Below are 15,804 nucleotides of genomic sequence, written 5' to 3'. Positions count from 1 at the left end.
ATGAATAAATAATTAATAATAACAAGTAGGCCTAATTATTTAAAAAAACACAAGATGAAGAATTGGCCCTGGTCCGCCTAATAGCTCACTGCCTCAGTTAGGCTATACCACATTAGGACACTGAAATATGCCTCAAAATTTCAAAATGAAATTATGAAATGAAATCAAAATCACTTCAATAGTAGCCACCATCTTAAAGAAACATCTGTCCTCATAGCCTGTCTGTCAGTAGTCTATACAAAAAGCAAGCACAAAAGCAAGTCAAGGGCGATAGTGGCAAAGCAAAACTCCATAGGATGCTTCTACGAATGGTATAGAAGCGTATAACAATGTGACAATACTACAAGAGTACCAAAATTATCTGAACGCCACTCGGCTAAAAAGCGCAATTTAAGAGGAAATAACGAACCGAACTGTCCTGACCGGCACCTGGATTTCGGTAGGCTACGCGCGATTCTACTCGAGGCTTTACCAGCTACTACGGAGGCTGATGTGGAACTAAATGGATGCTGCAAAAAACGCAATGATGATGATAGTGTCTCAGCTTATTAACATTGTTTTCTATGTCTAACGACAAGCAAATTCTGCTTAAAATATAATGCACATCTATCCCGAAGGGACAGGTTGTCTGTGGTCCCATTTTGCCCGCCTCTTTGCAGGTCCGTAGTCATGTCCGAATGACATCCTGGATGAGGACGGCGCAGGATCAGACAAGCTTCCCCCTCCCCTCCAGAGACTGCTTTGGGCTTTGACGTCATGTGTGCTCCTTTCGGTTTCTATAGCAACCCATTTCCCTAACCCCTTTTTCCACCTCTCCTCTGGTAGGTTCCACAATGGTACAGCCAGCATCTTGCAGCACAATGGTTGCAAGACGGTGAGCCGAGGGTGATTCAGCATCGCAATTTCTGCTTTAACCCCCTTTATTTTAATCGGTGGCTATTTATTTTTTATATCTTCACATTCAAGTATCTTTGCGATACGAAGCTCTTGAATCTCGCCCGTCGGAATGTTTTGAACAGGACTGTCACCGGACTAGGATTGTCGTCAACTGGCACGGAATGGTAGGTTGGTGGGTGATGTTGATGCGGGAACCTGCTGAAGGGTGGGGTGATGAATATTGATTGCTGCGAAGGTTAATGAAGTCGACTGATGGCGATGCCATTGTAGAAAAGGACAGGGAGAATATCAAATCCGTTAGGATAGTCGTCCTCTAAGATAACCTAAAAAAATGAATAACTGCAGTGATTTCTAACATCGGCACAGTACATTTTTAATACATCTCTAGAGTGCGATGTAACCGTACACAGTGCGCTGACTGATGTTTTTCCTTTTGAAGTCCAGCCCATGTTTATGCACCGAAATTTCGTTACAGTCCCGCCATCAGAATGGCGATTTAATGGCTTTATTACATTTATCGAGCTAGTTAGCTAACTGATGCATTTGATCACCAAGAGCAAAACATATTTTTAATAATGATGTTTTTGTAATTTGAAAGAAAGCGTCTTTGATGGGTATGTATATTTATATGTGCTTTAATTGACTTCCATAGCCTTAAATGCATCGATCCTTAACTATAGCTATTAAATGATATGACGGTATTGAAACAGTAGCCTACCATAAATACAATTCCATGTTTTCACAACCCGTTATATTACATGTTTATGTAGCCAACAATACAGCCGCGCTTATAGCATATTATTAGCCTATAAAGCACATCGGTAGCCTATTTGTTATGTTTTTCACGTTAGCTTTGTGCTGGCGTGTCCTAGAGCATGTTTATTGTAGAATATAGCCTTTGTACTGTATCGTCTCGTGTAAGTAGCTATTTATGTTGGGGTCTCGTGCGATGCACCTGAATCCTGTTGTGCAGGCAGTGCCATGCCTGCCCAGTAGATTAAAATATGAGGTTCACCATGTTTGCCTTGTACGTTTGCTGGACCCACATTTTTTCCTCATTACAGTATTCCATTTTGCGCCCCCCTTTCTCTCTGTCCCTTGTGTTTTGCTGCTTTCAACCTTACAACAATTAAATGTGGAAATCACGCTAATATTTAAGAAACGTCATATGGTAATATCATACTGTATTATTCACATATAAGGCATGTCCAACGCTTTGTAAAATTGTAATTTCAATGAAAATTAGAGTAAGCCAAATAATTTATGTTTGGAATTTAGGCTATGCAACGATAAGAAGCCTTGGAAGCAACTCAAATAGTCTGTCATTTGTAATTAAGGTCAGAGTTGGCTATGTACATCCAACAGTTATGGAACTGTGCAATGCAGTAATGTACTCAGCTTAGTTAATATTAGTCATTAATAGACATTGTAAAATGATTGACCTCTAATTCAACTGCGATAATAACAAAAATCAAAAATTGTCTGTCTTATCTCTCTGCTTGCATTATCACAGTATTTTACAGTGTCCTCTTAATATTTTAGTCCAACAGGAGAATAGGAATGGTTTAATTGGTTTGTAATCATATAACTACCTATGGTTATGATCTGCTCTGTTGATTAAATAGACTACATTTGAGAGAGTTACACGTCTGACATTTATAAAATATGTACATGTCTTTGTCTGTTGGACCTGGGGCCCCAGTATGGCTGCCAAATAAGAGAGTACTTTAACAAACACTCACTAAATAATACGACCTGATAGAATACTGGTATAAATAATGTTTTTGCACAGGTATTACTGCTGAGGGTCAGTAATTAGCAGATCATGTGCATGATTGCCCATGCTTTTGCTTTAGCAGATGCTGGAAAAAGAAACCAGGGAAAAGAATGTGGAAAATGAAGGATTTGCCCTCATTATGCCATAAAGAAACAAGACCCCTTTAAGGACTCAGCGGGCCTAAACACTGTATTTTCAATGAACTTCCTTAACAAAAGGTGTTACAAAAGGGACCAATTCTCTGTTAACCTAAGCATCATTTTAGGGCTTATGATTGCTTAGCAACACATTTACTGCCCATTATCTGATTATATAACTATTAACATATTTGGCTTCCACCAACTGCCTGGTAAATAATTCAGTTCTAGACCAGAATTACCTAGGTCATAGAAAACAACAACAACAACAACAACAACAACAACAACAATAATAATAATAATAATAATAATAATAATAATAATAATATGATTCCATGTATAAGACACTTGTCTGTAAAATAGGACTAATTTTATATCCACTGAGGTATTTCTGTTTATGCACATTGTTTTTATTCTGTAAATGTTAGCTTTAAATCCTCCCTGTGAACTAAGCATAGCCTATTCTTTGAGAAGTGTCTATTGCCTATTGATTTAGGCTATGGTCACTTTAAACCAAGATAAACACATATGAAATACATACATTTTCTTTATTGTATTTTTGGTACTTAGCTAAATGAAATGCTACTGGTATCGAAAAATGATCATTATGGGGCACCAGCTGGAAAGGGATTCCACAATGGAATGAATTGGAAAATGTTTTTTCTAAGTAGCTGCCCCAACCAATTTTTTGGGATATTCCAACTACTGTGACTTTCTGAGCTTGCCGATCATTGTTTGCTTGAAGGTGAAATGTTTTGATAACATTCATAGCGACAATGGCACACAAACTGCATTCAGTTAAAAAAACAAAAATTGTTAAAGCAAATATAAATATTTAATATTAAAAAAAATATTTAAAAAAATTCAATTACAAGGTAATTCAGATTGGCAAGATAACTATTGTAGGTATGAATACGTAGTCTACTTGGTTGGTGCATACATTGGTGTGAAAAACTTTCACACCTTTCAGTATGAATTAGGGTGGAACTCAAATATAAAGTACCTCCTCCAAATAGACCAGGTGTGAAACAAAACTTAATGGATTTTACAGACCAGATATGAAAGAACCCTTAATGTGCAATCGCAATGATTTGAACATTGCCCAGTGAATACAGAAGCTTAAACATATAGGCTACTAAGGATAAAAGCTAGAATATTTTATATTCATGTTTTCAGAGTGCTCAGAAAATACATGTTTTTAAAAATTTTGATGCATGGAATCAAATTCAAACCTAGATCAGAAAAAACACTGAAGATACATGACATCAGTATTACCCTTTTGTGCATTTTGGGGATGAGAAATCACATACACAATTTTAACTCAGTTCTGCAGCAGAAAATTTAGCAAACATCCAGGTCTTAATTCCTCCTGGGCATACTTTTAATTTGGCAGCTAGCAGGACGTCTGACTTTGCACAGATTGGTACTGTCTGCATAACCATGAACACTGATTCAAAGTCCCTAAGTTATATCGTCAAGTGGTTGCATTCAAAGTATAAAGCACAGAGCCAAGTGCAGTGCCTTTTGGGACATCATATTTGACTAGATACTGTAGGTCAGATGGGTCTTCTTTTAACCACACAAATTAAAATGAGTCTCTTAAATATTATCTAAGTTAGGAGCACCATTCTACCTTGTCAAGATGGTCAAATTGATTTATTAAGATATAGGGTTGGATTTAATCAACAGCTGGCATTACGTTCGATGTAAACAAACATGGCAACAGTACTGTTGTTAACAAGCAGTTTAACCTTGAATTTTTGTGTTTGAGAAGAAAAACACACTCTTGTGTTTGCTTATGAATCAAAGTTAACTGTGTTCAGTTTGGTCAAATGGTCTGTTCATATTGGACCAGTAGGCGCATCAAATCTTTGTCTCAATAATACCTACTGGGAAATAAAATGTTCATGACCGGCTCATTTTGTAAAAGATAATAAAAGCTATTCCGTCAAAACTACTTGATCATGTGACCATTTGTCATGTAATTTCAAATGTTAAGAGCACACAGTAATCCTTATTACATCACATCCAGTCAGCATTGATTGTGTAACTGAATCCACTACAAACGTCCTGCCCTCTAAGCTGTATGTGGTATAGTCATCATACCAGATATTTAGCACAGGGGGAGGGGCAAGACCTAGTGAGAGAGAGATGCTACCAGAAGGTATGAAGAAGAAAGAAGAAATAAGAGATCATACATTATCTGGAAAAACGACTTTTGCGAAGATGGAAATCCATTCAGGCGAACCATGGAATCAGATAGAGAAATACATCAGTCAAGAAGTTAATAAAAATACTTTGAACGTTAGGTATGCAGGAAGCAAGAAGATTTCTTTTATGTAAAGGCCCATTTTTATGTGTAAGGGAAATATTTTACGTGGTAATCCCACTATCATTTCTAGGCCACTGGCTTTCAGAGACTGCAGTATCAAGGATTAATTTTCCAAGTGGGGATATGCATTGGCCGTTGGTCTTGCACTGGAGATAATGAAGTGAATGAGCGGGTGGCCAGATGGCAATTGGACACTGAACAAAAGTTCCTTTTTCAGGGGGTCCCCTGAGGCCCACCCCTTGGTTCTAAGGGAGGTGGTTCCTCAGAAGCGCCATTTATAATTCCTGCCGCACAACAGTCTCTGTGCTGATTGGTGGAAGTGCCTTTCATACTCAGTGCTGCGCTTAAACCAGACAGACATATATATATTGCACATAGGCCTATTTTTCAGTCCTATTTTCTATTATTAAACTGTAGGGCTAACCCTTCAGGAATAAAGCAGCTTCTCCACCATTTGCAGTGACATTTTTGGACCGCTAGTACTAGTATTTTGTAAGGATGTTCCCTAATGATTTTTAAAAAATTTACCTGAGTAAGTTGAAATGGATAATGAGTATATTATTGACAAATCTCTATTTAAATAATACACAACATAAAAGATCACTAAACGATTAATTTAATGAAAATGTGGTAAATGTTCATGCCTTTTACCTTTAAAACCTTTTCACCATCTGTGATGGAATTAAACTCAGGATTATCTCATTTAAGTGAGCATTAATACAATAGAGCACATTGATATCAGCTTTCTGAAAAGATTCATTTTGCCTGCTGTTTTATTGGCCTTTTCAAGTGTTTGGGGCTCTTTTTAGCCTGAATGAACACTTGGATTATTCTTTTTGAATATTCTATTTACATGTTCATTTGTATACTTTTTCCAAACTTTCTAGAATCTATATGTATTTACAAAAGAAAGATGCCTGTAAACAGTAGGCACTGATAGTGGATTCATCTACCGATAACAGGAGGTTTTACACATTCCGAGGAAGTGAGTTAACATGTCCCAGGTCAATAATATATCAACTGATTTGGCAGCAATCAAAACTAAAATGGAGGCCCACTTTATATTTCTCCATTATGTTAATTCAACATCTTTAGGGACTCTTAATGGGGATCATAAACAGATTGGGTTTTCATAGTTATTGCCTAATTAGCTTTCTCATATATTAATTTATGTAAATGTTTAGGTGCGACTGTAGGCTTATGTCTCTCCGCATGATGGATGCTGTCATTTGTCCCTGATTATGGCCATGCGGAATGAGAGGGTGCTCATTACTAGAATATGATTGTGCATCATGGGACTGGTGCAGCCTGAGGCAATGAGCTTCAACCAAATCTGGTTTTCTCTTCCTGCTTTTTGACCTTACACATATTTGTGGCATTATCTTTTTTGTTAAGAATATGCCATTTCACCAGCCAATTAAATACATTTTCTGAATAAAAAAAATCAGAATTCAAATGTCATCAATGGAAAATGCTCAGCTCATTTTAAGTTTTTAAGTTACACATGTTGGAAATTGCTCTTGGATTGACTCATAATCAGAGATACTTTCTGAGTTATTTTTCTATTTTTTATTTAGCATAATGACACCACTCGAGAGACAAATCATGTTGGTTTATTTGCTGTCAGTGATGCTTTTTCTGTGTGCACACACACACACACACACACCCACAAGCTCACACACACGCACACAAATAGTAAATACTGACAAGTACAATATGAGCCACAGAGATGTATGAAAGTTTCAATAGGAAAACAAAAGGTCTGCTCACAGCAGAAATCTGAAATGAAATAAAAATAATGAAATAAGGACAATTTACTGTAACTCCCAAATGACCATGTCAGTAATGGCTCTTGCCAGGAGTGCAGGCCAGACCCTGTAGCATACACTATTGCAATGGCTGACTAGGAAGGGCAGTCTGTGGTGATGAAACGCAGTTAACCTTCATCCTGCAGTGAGTGGGGTTGGTACAGGTGAGCCAGGATTCCTTAGCTTACCACCGCGCTGGCTTCTGCAAACATCGCTGTAGGCGCTTACACCCCCAAAGCTGTCATCGGTGAGGCTTACACCTCAGCCTCGATCTGCCGTCGGGCTCCGCACGTGGGTGCTGCTGCCGTAATGGTGACTCAGAGGAACTTGTGAAAATTGGGGAGAAGTTGGGGACAAATCTGTTGAAAAAGACAGTTAGATTTTATACAAATTAAGATCCAGGACTGTAATTAATGTTATTAGCCTTCATATTAAGTTTGGTATTCAAGTATGAAGACAAGAAATACCTGATTTTTGCCTAAATATTATATAATAATTAATGCCATCATCTTTGTAGTCTGGAGTAAGTCTGTGGAGGGATTTTGGTATTCCCACATCCTTTAGCTTTGAAAAACAGCACAGAAGTTTTGCCACCTTGCAATAGAAAGTCACTCTTGGAAAGAGTGAATGCTTTGTAAACTTTGGAAATAGTTTTTAATAGTGCAGGTACTAATATATAGGAGGCCCTGTTTGTACGTCTTCTGTGAAGAAGGATATTCTTAGGGGACTACAGTTATTGCTTATATGAAATATTAATTCTTCCTGGTAAGACAAATTACTAAATGTGTATGCTTCGTACTGTAAATTTCAGTTCAGAGGGTGCAGAAAACCCAGCTGAACAAGAGTAGAATAAAGCAGGCTCAAAGCCTGGGTCATTACCTTGGAGAGTCCAAACATTTCATTTTAAGACTATATAAGAATATTACAAGAACTGCCATTGTGTTTCTGTTCCCTTCACACTCAAGTGATTTTAATTGTTTACAGCAGCTTGCATTTTAACAGAGAGCAAAGACAAAACAGGAATGTTTCCATTTCCTGTGGCAGGGCATAGGTTCCAGAAATGATTTGATGTCCCACACAAAAAAAACTTCCATCAAGCTACAGAGCAGATTGATTAGACATTCGCACATGGTGAGACTGCAATGCAAAGTGAGCTTCATGTCATTTGATAAGTAATAAAATGAGGTAAGAGTTCAAGATGGAAGTGTGTCGGAACCTATGGTATGTATTAACTGAAGTCAAAATCAATGCACTCTAGGTATATTCCTATGCTGTACACTTTCAAAAAGTCACTGAATGAAGTTAATCTTAAGGTTAGTATCATATGTCAATGTTGACATAGCTGTGGTCTCTGGAGGTGGATGCCCGCCTCTCATGGTCGAAGCCGGTCCTAGGCTAGGCATAGGCCACCATGGTGACTACCAAAGGCTCCATCCGTGTGAGCAAATGTGGGAAGATAAATAAGAAGTCCTTGCGTTGTGTCCATGATAGCATTTCCCCTCCCTCCCCTCAGTCTGCAATCTCGCCTAGGCCAGGGGAAAGGCTGGATACGTGCCTGCTCATAAGCGCATATACATTGCAGTCATGTTGGTTTATTTGCTGTTTGTCCCACTCTTGTATCTGACACGGACCCAATTTTGTCCGTCTAAATGATGCCGGGAAAGTTGACGATGCCTTTTAGTTGCACAAATGAGCTTTTGGAATCATGACAATGTGGAAAGCATACTGTTTATTGTTTTTGTTTAATAGAAATCCCTTTGTTTAGTGGTACATCACAGTAGCTCGAAAACGAACCATTCGCATTTTTATTTCCCAGCTCTGGGAGTTTAATCCCTCCACTCTAAAATGGTGGCCTGTATATTTAGCAGCTATGTAGCATAACCTCAGCTCCCCTCAACAGATGAAAACAAAGTGTGCTTCTGGTCGCACTTATTAATGGTCCTCAAGCCCGGCCCTGTGTGTTGCTAGTATGGGAGCCCTGTATGTTACTAGTAAGGCAGCTGTAGCCGTGGTCAGGTGCCCCGTTTTTTTGCCAGCCCTGCAAAGCCTGGCCTGGTTCCAGAGGGAGGCTGCATCTCCAGCCTACATTAAAAGCAGCAGGTGGAGCTGCTGATGGAAGCACTCAGGAAGGCAGGGTGGAAATGAGAAGCTGGAGGATTAGGAGGAGGACAAGGAGTTGCTTTTTATTTGTTTGCTTCTTTTTTATACTAAAATACATCACAGCAGAGGACAATAATCATAAGCTGAAGTATCTGTGAAATTTTATTCTCCATGTGGTGGTGGTTTATATTAAGTTTTTATTTTCCATTTTTTATTTTTATAGTATTTATTTATATATATATTTGAATAATCATTACATTGTGCAGTAAAATTCCACTGCACAAGGTAATGTAATAATAATTTCAGCTTAGTCCCAGACTGGGTTTTCCACAGAGAAAGCTGTGCTACTCAAGATGAAAGATCTGACATGACCAAGCAACAGTAGTACTTGAGGAAAGAGACTTTGACATTGCAAAGACATTGAGAGAAATACTGATGGTACTGCGATGGGAACATGCAGTGTAGGTGATGTTTATGACACCAAACTCTTGATTGTTTCTTACTGGGGGGTGATTTGCTCCATTTCGCTCTTGGATATTGTTATTCTGGCAGCCTCTGAACACCAAGCACAATCATGTAGGAGTTGTTATCTGTTGAAAATAAGCTTTTTGGGATTTTTCCATTGAGAATAAACACATTTTGTTTTGCCTCAGGTCTTTATTCGGTCTTTTATTTTTCTTTAAGAAAATATGTTTATGCCCGTAGCAAAGGATGGGAATTAATATTTCATCTTACATCATGAATGCCACGTGTCTGATAATTCTGCATTACTATGGACATCCTGCTGTAAACCAGCAAACCTGTGAGTGTTTTTTTAAATCAAGCTAAAAATTTTGACATCTGTTTTTAAAAGGAAGGGTGATTCAAAGATTCAATTGGTTTCAACTGTGCAGTGGAAGAACGGTCTTTTCGTCGGTCTACATTGGTGGTGAAATGAAAGTATTGTCATAATTTCAAATGGTCCTAGATATGGCATCTCTGGTGACAGCTACCAGGAGATGACCATTTCCTGGGCAGTATCTGTAGTGATCCTAAATACAAGTGTTTCATATAGCCACAAAGCTGTTCAAAAGCAGATTTTGTTTTGATACTGTATCTGGGACAGTGCTTATGTAATCTTTCTTACTTGTCAAGATTATATTATTTCTCAGTGCTTAAGGTACATTTCATGTGCTGCATGCTCTAATTGAGGAGTTTTTACACAATCACTTGCACCAATATTCTTTGTGCATCCAGTCCAACAGTTCTATTATTTTTTGTTGGATTACCCTGGGTTTTATGAATTGCAGAGCTATGAATGAATTCATGCACGTTCCTGCTTTCACATACATTAGCAGTGCCCTCACATTTTGTCTTAAGTATTGTTGCATACGGCAGAGCTTAGAGGCACTTGTGAGACTCCTGCATTTGCTGCATATTTGTACAGCAGCAGTGTGGGAAGGGCATGCAGCAGGGCTGAGCTAGAGGAAAGCACCGACCGAAGGGTTTGTCTTGTCACAGAATCTCTCCCTCTACCTGGGTGATATGTTTACATGAACGTGTGTTTGATTGGCAGGCCTGCATGTACATTCTGCTCAAACCAGATACTGCATGTTTATCTTAATGTAGGAGATGGTTAGATCTCATTGGCTGCAGCAAAGCTCTCTGCTGTCCGACCGATCGACAGCCTGTCACTGGAGTGCGTGATCAATGCAGTGCTCAGTGCGGCAATTCCACATGCTCGCTTGCTTGCCTCTCTCTCTCTCTCTCTCTCTCTCTCTCTCTCTCTCTCTTTCTGACTGTTTCTCAGGTGGTGTGGTCTAGGATCTGGATTGTTCATTAACTGCTCATGTTCTGGGCTGCTGTGTGTACGTAGGAAAATGTTTGAATAGTGAACCTGTGTCATGACATAAAATCAGCTTCTGGGAATGACGTAGGGATGGGCAGGAGCTAGGAGATGGGTGTGTGTTACAGAAAGGGAGGAAGAAGAGGAGGACAACGATGAAGAGTGTTTTTATTAAAACAGCATGCATGAAACTGAACTATAGTGGAATTATATGGCCATTTTTTCTATTTGGTTGATGTGAATGGCTGGTCAAAGCTTGTGGTTCATACATTATAAAACATGCAGCTACATCATAAGGCATCTAGATGCTTTGTCAGCAGAGTAAATGACCTTGATGATCAATGTTCTGCATGCTCAGATAGGAACATGTACAATAATATATCCATCACATGCATTAATACAGAGCAAAGCTCTATTTGAATGTACTGCATCAAGGTAATCAGGAATGGTTTTATGGGCACTAACCATCTCAGTGAACAGTACATGGAGGATGTTGGAATCCCTACAGGTGGATTATTCCGCCCATAAGTATCTAAATACTCTCTATTATTGATATTGTATTGTTCTGGAGCTTCACATGGCTGTTGTAGTGCACTGAGAGATGTCATTTCCACAGCTCAGAGGTCCCCATGAGCCACTGAAATCACCCGCTGCCTGTATCCGTGCCTGCTGTGTGTGACGTCTGGCGGCTCTCACAGTGCTGGCTCCAGCTTCAGTTTGAACTGATAAGCTACAGCACTGCACATATGGGCAGCACTGCTGAGTATCAGCCTGCATATTCACAGATTCAGCACATCTGAGGGCTGCAGGAACCGGGCAGCATGGGTAAAATATTAAAATTACCTACTTAATTCAGACCCCAGCAGAGCTACATCAAAATCAGATTATGATGAGAACATGCCTGGGGGTGTGAGGGTGGAGCAGACGTAGAGAACGGCCCCTGTTAAAACCGCTTGGGTATTCTTTGTCTCCCCCCCACTTCCCCCACCACACATCTAAACCCCCACCCTACAATCCATCTCTCGGAAAGCAACACTGCAGTTTTAAATGTTTTTTCCCTTTACTGTATTTCTTTAATGTGGTAGCACAGTTATAACCTTACAATAAAAATATACCGTTGTACTGCATAAGCTATATAATGTAATTCAAAGCAATGTACAACTCACTAGCCACTTTATTGGGTACACCTATCTAATACTGGGTGTTTTTTTGCTGCAAGAACAGCATTCTTTATGGCACACAATCAACTAAGTGCTTTTGGGATTTTGGTTCATATAGACTCTGGAGCATCCCCCGGTTCCTTCTTATTTTTTGTCCACATATTCGGGCTGCTAACCTCACATTCCACCTCATCCAAAAGGTGCTGCATTGAATTGAGATCTGCGGACTGTGCGGGCCATTGGAGTAAAGTGAAGTCACTGTCATGTTTGTGGAAACTGCTTAATATGCTGGAAGTATCCATTTGAAAAAGGGTAGCCTCTGACCATGAGTTTATTCTCATGGTCAGCAACAATGCTTAGGTATGCTGTACCATTCAAATGATGCTCAATTGGTATTGGCCTAATGACTGCCAAGAAAACATTACCCACGCCATTACACTGCCACCACCTGCCTACACTGTTGGCAAGATGAATCCATGGATTTATGCCGTTTACGCCAAATTCTGGGCCTACCATCTGCATGTTGCAGCAGAAATCGAGATTTGTCAGACCAGGCAACATTTTTCCAATCTTCAATCGTCCAGTTTTTCTGATCATGTGCCCACTGTTGCCTCGTCTTCCTGTTCTTAGCTGACTAAGCTGACATCTGCTTCAATGTTCGACACATTGTGTATTCGGAGATGCCCTTCTGCACACCACTGTCTTAAACAGCCATTACTTAGGTATTTGCAGTATTTCTGTTGGTGTGACCAGCTCCTCTGGCCTCTGTCATTGACATGGTACTTCCACAGAACTACTTTTTTTAAAAGTATGAACGATTATTTAACTAATAAATAAACAATTGCTGCCCATCAGCTGGGCTGTCTATGACTCACTAAGACAGTCTCTCCAGTGTATACATTAATTTGGTAGCATAATTTAAGCAGTTAGCTTTAGCAAGAGCCTTAGACACAAAGACGGGGGGTGTAAACCTATGACTACCCCTCCTCAGACACAAAGCTGGGGAAGGGGGGTAAACCTATAACTACCCCTCCTCAGACACAAAGACGGGGGGAGTAAACCTATAACTACCCCTCCTCAGAAACAAAGATGGGGAGGGGGAGGGTAAACCTATAACTACCCCTCCTCAGACACAAAGATGGGGGAGTAAACCTATAACTACCCCTCCTCAGACACAAAGACGGGGAGGGGTGGGGGGGAAGGTGAACCTATGACTACCCCTCCTCAGACACAAAGACGGGGGGAGTAAACCTATAACTACCCCTACTCGGACACAAAGACCAGAGAAGATTTGTCTTTTTGTCGCCCTGACACAAAGTCCTGCTGTTTGAGGATGTGGGATGTTGTTTGCCGTAGTCTGCCTGGTTGCATTCAGTAGTAGGTTTCATGCAGTAGGTTATATTGTAGCATAAGGTATTGTTTGGTAATTTGAGCAAATATTGCTATTTTAGATATTTTTTAGTTATGTTTACGAGTCTGCTGTGGTCATGTAAGTTTAATTAAATGTCCAATGTTATACCTTACCCTTGATAAAGGTTTTAATTACCAGTAATATTATTACCACATAATGAAAATTATAAATATTTAGCATATTTGTGCCGTCAAAGCATGCAAGCATAAAGCTATATATTTTTCTCTTACCCTGTGTGGCACTTGAGATTGCTACAGGGGAACCAGATTAATCCACAACTTGGGTTCAAAGAGCAGAAAACAATGAATAGCCTAAATCTAGCAACCGTTTCTGCTTGACCTCTAGCAGGCTTCTCTCTGTAACTGGGCAGTTTTTCAAATTTAAATAACAATCATACTGTGCCTCTGTTAATTGAGTTTTATCTCTAATTGTGTAGCTTGAATGCCAATTCTTGTTTGTTCAATAATATTCACAACAATTTAATTAGACATTTTCCCCGATTGGTTGTTTTTTCTCTGTGCCAAGACAGTCATGATTGATTTGACTCTCCCTTGATGATTGCTAGTTTGCAGTCAAGGTCCTCTGGAGAATTAAATAGCAAATGACCTATTAGACCTGCATTTTCATTACACACTTATCTAATTAACCTGAAAAGGAAAGTCAACTTATAGTCCTGTTTCTTTGATGCATCGAGCCAAATTTGACATCTTCAGTCCCTGGGCAGGTTGCAGTCTGTGACGGAGCTCTGTCACGCAGTCCCTGGACTCAGTGAATAATAAAAAATATTGAACAGACAAAAACAGTATTTGGAAGGGGATGAAGAGACACACTCATGTTCTTAGCCTTTCTTCTCCAGCAATTTCTTAAGAGCTAAACAGTATTTCCTGATTGGGCAATGCCTGTCATTCATTAATGAAAGACTTGGCAGTCAGCCATTACTGATCATTCTGGTGTCATAACGTGAGCAAAATTTTCTGCATTCTGACACAGGTCTGTTTTGGATCAGGAGCATGATAATGCATTGTGTATAATCAAAATACATATATACCGCCATTCAAAAAATGCAATGATCACAGTTCAGACATTCATTTATGCCCCAGAAACACATAACATGAGCGTACCACGCCTGCATGAAACCATAAACTCTGTTTGCAGCCAGTGCAGCGTATGAGGGTAAAAAGGGGGAAACCGCTGCATTTTGACACAAGTAATAAACAATATTAGTCTTGCCAAACCAATTAAAGGAGGTTAGAGATGCATGGAATTTTAGATATGTTTTATCTAGGAGTGACTGGCAGGATTTATGCTGTTAAAAGCACTCTGGCCATCAGGTTAGCCTTTAGCTATCTGCTAACAGTGTCCAGTAGAGCTGCATGACGCAATGCTCTGTTCCATGTCTCAAGATTCCTAATAAAAGAACCACTCTGAATGTAAATGGCCCTGAGTTTGCCTGCTGCTGCTCTGCGGGGCTGTGATCTGGCTGGGGTTGACAGATTAATGGGACTCTTTATTTTAAATGTGGGAGATTGAACAACATGGGAAAGCTGTTTTTCATATCCATCTTTTTGCATGCCAAACAGGTGAGTAAACACGCAGTAGAGCAGTCACATTACTCAGCGTTCCTCATTTCTGCTTGCACTTTTACCTTTTCTTGAGAAATGATGCAAGTGATTTGTAAAGAATCTCTTGTGGTGCATATTGTGCCTTTGAGATTGTGAAGCTGTCAGAGGTCAAGCCTTTGTGTTGTGACTAGGGAGCTCAAACAGAAAAAGAAAATACATAGGCTATACATGTAGGCCTGAGAATTCATTCTTCAAGTATTTATACATTTGTTTTAAATTAACAATAAATTTACAGTTATAACGTAGCAATTACGTTTTTATTTGCAGTTTCCCATCCATTCCAAGTTCCAGCTTAATATCAGTGTAACTCAGTACACCTGGTACTATAGCCCCACAGGGTGGTGTGTGGAAACGTGACATTAAAAGGCTTTCAATTGTTTGAATTGTGTTGCTCATTCATTTTCCTTTCTTTTTACCCCTGAAAATGAATGCAGGCAGTTTAAAAAAAAGGTTTTGCTTCTGATCCAAAATGCTAATATCCTATCATATCAACATGGCTGTTAATAATGCAAAAAAATGTTGGGTGAAGATTATGTGAGGCCACGCTAAAACCGTGATCCTGTTCTGTAAGGGATTCCCCTGAGATTATGTTCCTAGAGCTTTTACCACTCGCAGATCGCAGATGCTAAAAATACTAGATGAAATTAAGAGAGACTGAAGCGTAGTTCTGTGTGATGAACACATGCTCTGTTTGTGTCTTTGGCAGGTTCAGATGCCATCTTGCACATTTATATA

The 15,804-nt window shown here is 39.4% G+C and overlaps 1 protein-coding gene across 9 annotated transcripts in view; it reads left to right on the top strand.

Annotated features, from left to right (window-relative positions):
* Positions 1–805: 805 nt before the first annotated feature.
* mapk10 (mitogen-activated protein kinase 10) overlaps positions 806–15,804 on the top strand; it is a 70,583-nt gene continuing 55,584 nt past the window's right edge. For 5 of the 9 annotated variants that reach the window (XM_064309099.1, XM_064309097.1, XM_064309103.1 and 2 more), the window contains exon 1: positions 808–1,061. In XM_064309099.1, the coding sequence (XP_064165169.1) occupies positions 1,059–1,061 (3 nt within the window). In that variant the 5' untranslated portion in view covers positions 808–1,058. Of the gene's footprint in view, positions 1,062–15,804 lie in introns of all 9 variants that reach the window. The other 4 variants (XM_064309100.1, XM_064309098.1, XM_064309102.1 and 1 more) reach the window with 4 other exon arrangements.

The sequence above is a fragment of the Anguilla rostrata genome, chromosome 14, assembly GCF_018555375.3.
Source record: "Anguilla rostrata isolate EN2019 chromosome 14, ASM1855537v3, whole genome shotgun sequence".
Classification (NCBI taxonomy): Eukaryota; Metazoa; Chordata; class Actinopteri; order Anguilliformes; family Anguillidae; genus Anguilla; species Anguilla rostrata.
Note: the sequence above shows the minus strand (reverse complement) of the source record. Positions and strands in the feature narration are given on the sequence as shown.